This window comes from Tachysurus vachellii, chromosome 9 (genome assembly GCF_030014155.1).
Source record: "Tachysurus vachellii isolate PV-2020 chromosome 9, HZAU_Pvac_v1, whole genome shotgun sequence".
In the NCBI taxonomy this organism is placed as follows: domain Eukaryota; kingdom Metazoa; phylum Chordata; class Actinopteri; order Siluriformes; family Bagridae; genus Tachysurus; species Tachysurus vachellii.
The window spans coordinates 28,273,596-28,281,095 of NC_083468.1; the positions used below are offsets into that span (position 1 = coordinate 28,273,596).

The 7,500-nt window shown below is 43.2% G+C and overlaps 1 protein-coding gene and 1 long non-coding RNA gene across 2 annotated transcripts in view; one reads left to right on the forward strand and one right to left on the reverse strand.

Moving 5' to 3' along the window:
* Positions 1–3,998, forward strand: part of fgf7 (fibroblast growth factor 7) — a 10,626-nt gene extending 6,628 nt beyond the window's left edge. Inside the window, exon 4 of the mRNA XM_060878483.1 lies at positions 2,042–3,998. Within this exon, the coding sequence (XP_060734466.1) occupies positions 2,042–2,257 (216 nt within the window). The 3' untranslated portion in view covers positions 2,258–3,998. The remainder of the gene's footprint in view (positions 1–2,041) is intronic.
* The window catches only part of LOC132851535 (uncharacterized), an 11,846-nt gene continuing 8,232 nt past the window's right edge, over positions 3,887–7,500 (reverse strand). Inside the window, exon 3 of the long non-coding RNA XR_009649034.1 lies at positions 3,887–3,963. This is a non-coding gene — a long non-coding RNA (uncharacterized LOC132851535). The remainder of the gene's footprint in view (positions 3,964–7,500) is intronic.

Here is a 7,500-nt window from a genome sequence, read left to right on the forward strand (position 1 = left end):
GCAGACGTTATCTGTAAAATACAGTGTGTTTCATGACAGAACCAGGAACCATTAAGATGTTTGCAGTGTTAGTGGAGCTCTGCTCTTTACATTTATAAAACATTGCATTTAAAGATAACGGAGAACATGGTGTGTGAGTCTCATCGTCTCATCACATCTGGACTACTGCAGCTCCTCTTTACTGGGTTCAGTCACACCGCACTGGTCTACAGTTAGTCCAGAAGCTCATGTCCTTATGAAGACCCAACACAGGGAGAACATCTCTCATGTCCTCATCTCCCATCACTGCATACACACCAGAGCAGGATCAGATCAGGATTGTTTTTAAAATTTCAATTTAATTTAATTATTTATGCTTTTATCAATGGACATCGTCTTAAAGCAGCTTTACAGAAGTAAAGGAACATAGAATAAAAAGGAACAAGTTTAAAATTAAATTAACATCTATCTCTCATGATCAAGCCTGCGTCAGCGAGGCGGGGTTTAAAAACAGACCCAAATGCAGGATAGCTAAAATAAACAGGTTTATTAACTTAACACAAAACAGGGACAAAGACACGACAAGAGACGAGACCAAGGACGACAAATACAACAACAAGGATTCTGCGGCAACACGGCACGGCTAAACACACATGACAATTAACACATGAGGAACAGGTGTGCAGAGGCGGGAGGAAGAGACAAGGGCAGGGCAGACACGTGATACACAACATAAACAAACACACACGGCCAAAAGTCCGCGCTGGATCCTGACAGGCAACAGTGGGGAGGAAAAACTACCTGAGATGATATGAGGAAGAAACCTTGAGAGGAACCAGACTCAGAAGTAAACCTCATCCTTATCTGGGTGACACTGGGCATTAAATAATGTAATTGTAAGTGAAGTCATTTCTATAAGAGTTTGTAGTAAACATTTGTGTAAACAACAGCTCCTGAGGAACTAACAGGTCAACACAATCTCTGAGTTCATTATAGACTTAACACTAATTCCTTCCTGCTGAAGTTTTCAAGTGTTCACTGATGAGCCCAAAGCTGACCAACTGACTGACTCGATGTCAGTTCAGAGTCAGTGTGATAGTCTTCAGGTGGCTCTGTCTACAACAATCCCATGGGTGACGCTCTGTCTATGCAGATCTTTCCCAGTAGTCTGACCACATACATGAGGACTTCCTTAATATTTTTTGAGAAGTCACCATTTAGATCTACAGACCTGATCCAGGAGAGATCTGTCTCTTTAACACCAACAACATGTTCTAGTCTATTAAGTAAAATAACATGGTCAATGGTATCAAAAGCTGCACTAAGATCAAGTAACACAGTAAAGAGACACAACCCTGATCAGAGACCAGTAACAGGTCATTTACCACTTTAACCAGCACCGTCTCTGTGCTGTGGTCCTGACTGATACACTTCATGAATATTATTCTTATGTAGGTCTGAACATAAGGATCAGGATCAGTTCAGGAGCAGTTTACTGCTGCTCGTACTCCAGTACATGGAGAAGCTCTGTACAAAAGTATTAGCCACCCTATTTATTTACTACAAATATTGTTATAGATGTTAATGAGTTCTTCTTTAATGTACAAAAACAAAAAATGTTACAAAAAAGTTTTAGTGTTTTAGTAAAAAAAACACTGTATCACAAAAACAGACACTTTTAAGACAATAAACTGTATTAAAGGCTGCTGGGTTTTACTGCGATAAACAGTAGTGAGTCAAACAGCCCTAGTCTGAGAAGAACCTCCTGCTAACTTCCTCATTAAACTGAGTCACGAGTCGTTTATTTATTTAAAAAACAAAAACAAAGGCGTGTCACACAAACACTGAGCCAGTTTAGTTTATTACTGTGTAACACACTTTACTGGGTTTTATTCATATAGAAATGTTTACTCTTTATTTCTGAAGGCATCTTTGCTTTACAGCACTCTGAGTAATAACGTCAGGTCTCACGTACAACCTCACGGTAACTCTTGTCGTGTAACATGGAGTCAGGGAGCTTGGATGAAACTTATCACTGCATTTTCTCTTCTCTTTTGGACAGAAAGAGTACAGTGACAGCTGCAAATTCAAGGAGGTGTTTTTAGAGAACTTCTACACAGCCTACATGTCAGAGAAATGGAGTAAAAATGGGAAGGATATGTTCATCTCTCTGTCGCAGAAGGGCCGGCCGCTGAGGGGCAAAAAGACTCGCAAAGAGAGCATCGCCTCACACTTCATCCCTCGCACATGCAAGGAGGACGACAGGACGCCGGCCTGAACACACACACACACAGAAAAAGTATCTATTTAAAATCCACATCACTGATGTGTTGCGTGTGTGCTGTTCCTTCCAGACAGAAATGGAAAATGTTCTTCCATTTAAACACAGACTCCAAACACGATAAAATTCTGAATAAACAAGATGAAGTGTGTGTGTGTTGGATGCTTGTGTGTGCATATGTGCGTGTGTGTGTAAGTATGAGTGATTGTGTGTGTGTATGTGTGTGCCTGTGTGTGTGAGTGCATGTGTGTGTGCCTGTGTGTGAGTGTGTGTGCATGTGTGTCTGAGTGGGTGTTTGTGTGTGTGAGTGTGTTTGTGTGCGTGTGCATGTGTGTGCCTGTGTGTGTGCCTGTGTGTGTGTGCCTGTGTGTGAGTGTGTGTGTGTGCATGTGTGTTTGTGTGTGTGTGCCTGTGTGTGCATGTGTGCGTGTGTGTGCCTGTGTGTGAGTGTGTGTGTGTGTGCCTGTGTGTGAGTGTGTGTGTGTGTGCCTGTGTGTGTGAGTGTGTGTATGTGTGTGCCTGTGTGTGAGTGTGTGTGTGACTGTGTGAGTGTGTGTGGGTGCCGGTGTGTGTGTGCCTGTGTGTGAGTGTGTGTGTGCCTGTGTGTGAGTGTGTGTGTGTGCCTGTGTGTGTGAGTGTGTGTGTGTGCCTGTGTGTGAGTGTGTGTGTGTGCCTGTGTGTGTGAGTGTGTGTGTGTGCCTGTGTGTGAGTGTGTGTGTGCCTGTGTGAGTGTTTGTGTGTGTGTGCCTGTGTGAGTGTGTGTGTGTGCCTGTGTGAGTGTGTGTGTGTGTGTGTGTGTGTGAGCAGATTGACTTCAGATTCTACTGTATTCTGATTTATCTTATCTTATAGTGTTTAATGTAATAAGTGTTTAATGTAAGTTATCTTTAATAATTAATAACAATGACTTCAGAACTTCGGTGTCTGTCCTGAACTCCTGATGTGTGTCACTTTATTAAACACTGGGGTTTGGGATGCAGCCGAGTGCCAGTTATATAACACTGTTACATAAAGCCGCAGTCGTAAATATTATGATGATTGGATCAGGAGAGTAAACAGTGGAGTCGCCGAGGCGCAGGTCGTGTTCAGTGAAATGATGAGCTGCGGGACGGTGTGCTGCTGCATTCACGTGTGTGTTATAAAGCTAACAGACGGAACAGACACACACACACACACACACACACACACACACACACTACATGAACGCATCTCTCTTTACTGCTCTGTGGGTTTGTGTATGTTTAATAAAACTAACTAGACACATTTTGTACGTGTTTTATTAAAAGCACATGAACATGCTAACGGCCCTCACTTTACTGTGGTGTGTTTTCAGCATCTCAGCCTACTGTAAAGTTCCTGTGTTTGTTTAAAGATTGTTATTTATGGGTTCTATTATATTCTGAATAAATAGCCTGAAAGAAGGATTAACAGCCGGACGGATGGACAATCAGACGAGACGTGGAGTATAAACTGACTGACGGATTTGTGGCTGAACAGACGGAGTGATGGACAGATGTATTAATGTGAACTGATAAACTGAAGCAGATCTACCCATGTCACCACCAGACATGCTGCTACCACTCTCTGATAACTGCCACACCCACTGGAAGCCCCGCCCCTTTCTCACCTTCTGACATCAGTAATGTTTTGACTCCACTCTGTTTCCCTGTCTGAAAGATGATCTGATGTGGCGTCCTCGCTCTCTGTCACAGGAAATAGAGAATGTTTTGTGGTTTTTAAAGTGACCCTACAGTAAGTTAAACAGGTTCATTAATGATGACGTCAACAAAAGTCAGGCTGAAAAAGAAAAACGGCTGAAAAATTTACAGAATAAAAATTTAATAAAATGAAAACAAAGTCTAGCATTTTAAAAATTATTTTAAATGATAATCATAATTGGAACTTCAGTGTGTATCGAGTTATGATGTAGCTGTGTGAGTAGAGTTGTGTGTGTATAGTTGTGTATGTAGTTGTGTGTTTGTAGTTGTGTGTGTAGTGATGTGTGTGTAGTGATGTGTGTGTGGTTGTGTGTGAAGTCATGTGTGTCTAGTTGTGTGTGGTTGTGTGTGAAGTCATGTGTGTGTAGTTGTGTGTGTAGAGATGTGTGTTGTTGTACATAGTTGTGTTTTTTGTGTTGTGTAGTTGTAGAGCTCCACTTGTCTGTTGTATTAAACTTTATTAAATTTTAGTAAAGTTCACACACACACAGACTCAGTTCTGTGAGTCTGACTTGTTGTCCTGCAGTAGAGAGAAATAAAGTAAGTGTGTAACTGTGTTGTGTCCAGAGACACGGCGCGTTGTTCCTCCTCACAACTTGGCAGGTCTGCTGAAGTTTAAACCAGCAGCCTGGGCGCCAGCGTGAGGACTGCGTGAGACCAGATGAACTGAAGAACTGTTTCTGCTGCCATGTGCCAAGTTCATAAACTCAGTATGAAAAGCGTGTTTTTATATTTTTAGAAAGCTAAATAAATTCCTCAGACCACATGATGCTCCAGTCTTTCACACTGAGGAACCTCTCAGCTCACATCATGTATCTCTTATTATTTAAACCACAACGATGTTGAGATCTGGATTCTGATGGTTTAGAAAGTGTTGATTATTTTTCAGTAGCAGAAGTTCACGGAAACTTTGACTGAGATACTGATAAATAAACATTAAAATTCCTTCTTTTCAGTAAGAAGACATTAATGTATGATGCGTTGAAGGAGTCTCCAGTGTGAGAAGATGAGCTCTGTGTACCAATCAAAGGTGAAGCTGGTACTCAAAGTTCTCCACATCTTCAGGACAGAGGAGTTCAAACTTCTTTGTGTTTCTCAGTAACATGACAAGCTGAGATTTTTCTCTTATTAACTTGAAGAGAGAGAATAAAGAGACATTGCTGAGCGGACGAGTGTTTAGAGCTGAGAGAATAAAAAGAGACAATAAAGAGACACTGCTGAGGGGACAAGTGTTTAAAGCTGAGAGAGTAAAGAGAGACTGTTGAGGGGACGAGTGTTTAGAGCTGAGAGAATAAAGAGAGACCGCTGAGGGGACGAGTGTTTAGAGCTGAGAGAATAAAGAGAGACCGCTGAGGGGACGAGTGTTTAGAGCTGAGAGAATAAAGAGAGACAATAAAGAGACACTGCTGAGGGGACGAGTGTTTAGAGCTGAGAGAGTAAAGAGAGACAATAAAGAGACACTGGTAAGGGGACGAGTGTTTAGAGCTGAGAGAGTAAAGAGAGACCGCTGAGGGGATGAGTGTTTAGAGCTGAGAGAATAAAGAGAGACAATAAAGAGACACTGCTGAGGGGACGAGTGTTTAGAGCTGAGAGAGTAAAGAGAGACAATAAAGAGAAACTGCTAAGGGGACGAGTGTTTAGAGCTGAGAGAATAAAGAGAGACTGCTGAGGGGACGAGTGTTTAGAGCTGAGAGAATAAAGAGAGACCGCTGAGGGGACGAGTGTTTAGAGCTGAAAGAATAAAGAGAGACCGCTGAGGGGACGAGTGTTTAGAGCTGAGAGAATAAAGAGAGACTGCTGAGGGGACGAGTGTTTAGAGCTGAGAGAATAAAGAGAGACCGCTGAGGGGATGAGTGTTTAGAGCTGAGAGAATAAAGAGAGACTGCTGAGGGGACGAGTGTTTAGAGCTGAGAGAATAAAGAGAGACCGCTGAGGGGACGAGTGTTTAGAGCTGAGAGAATAAAGAGAGACCGCTGAGGGGACTAGTGTTTAGAGCTGAGAGAATAAAGAGAGACAATAAAGAGACACTGCTGAGGGGACAAGTGTTTAGAGCTGAGAGAGTAAAGAGAGACTGCTGAGGAGACGAGTGTTTAGAGCTGAGAGAATAAAGAGACACTGCTGAGGGGACGAGTGTTTAGAGCTGAGAGAATAAAGAGAGACAATAAAGAGACACTGCTAAGGGGACGAGTGTTTAGAGCTGAGAGAATAAAGAGAGACTGCTGAGGGGACGAGTGTTTAGAGCTGAGAGATTAAAGAGAGACCGCTGAGGGGACGACTGTTTAGAGCTGAGAGAATAAAGAGAGACTGCTGAGGGGACGAGTGTTTAGAGCTGAGAGAATAAAGAGAGATCGCTGAGGGGACGAGCGGTTAGAGCTGAGAGAATAAAGAGAGACCGCTGAGGGGACGAGTGTTTAGAGCTGAGAGAATAAAGAGAGACAATAAAGAGACACTGCTGAGGGGACGAGTGTTTAAAGCTGAGAGAGTAAAGAGAGACTGTTGAGGGGACGAGTGTTTAGAGCTGAGAGAATAAAGAGAGACCGCTGAGGGGACGAGTGTTTAGAGCTGAGAGAATAAAGAGAGACCGCTGAGGGGACGAGTGTTTAGAGCTGAGAGAATAAAGAGAGACAATAAAGAGACACTGCTGAGGGGACGAGTGTTTAGAGCTGAGAGAGTAAAGAGAGACAATAAAGAGACACTGGTAAGGGGACGAGTGTTTAGAGCTGAGAGAGTAAAGAGAGACCGCTGAGGGGATGAGTGTTTAGAGCTGAGAGAATAAAGAGAGACAATAAAGAGACACTGCTGAGGGGACGAGTGTTTAGAGCTGAGAGAGTAAAGAGAGACAATAAAGAGAAACTGCTAAGGGGACGAGTGTTTAGAGCTGAGAGAATAAAGAGAGACTGCTGAGGGGACGAGTGTTTAGAGCTGAGAGAATAAAGAGAGACCGCTGAGGGGACGAGTGTTTAGAGCTGAAAGAATAAAGAGAGACCGCTGAGGGGACGAGTGTTTAGAGCTGAGAGAATAAAGAGAGACTGCTGAGGGGACGAGTGTTTAGAGCTGAGAGAATAAAGAGAGACCGCTGAGGGGATGAGTGTTTAGAGCTGAGAGAATAAAGAGAGACTGCTGAGGGGACGAGTGTTTAGAGCTGAGAGAATAAAGAGAGACCGCTGAGGGGACGAGTGTTTAGAGCTGAGAGAATAAAGAGAGACCGCTGAGGGGACTAGTGTTTAGAGCTGAGAGAATAAAGAGAGACAATAAAGAGACACTGCTGAGGGGACAAGTGTTTAGAGCTGAGAGAGTAAAGAGAGACTGCTGAGGAGACGAGTGTTTAGAGCTGAGAGAATAAAGAGACACTGCTGAGGGGACGAGTGTTTAGAGCTGAGAGAATAAAGAGAGACAATAAAGAGACACTGCTAAGGGGACGAGTGTTTAGAGCTGAGAGAATAAAGAGAGACTGCTGAGGGGACGAGTGTTTAGAGCTGAGAGATTAAAGAGAGACCGCTGAGGGGACGACTGTTTAGAGCT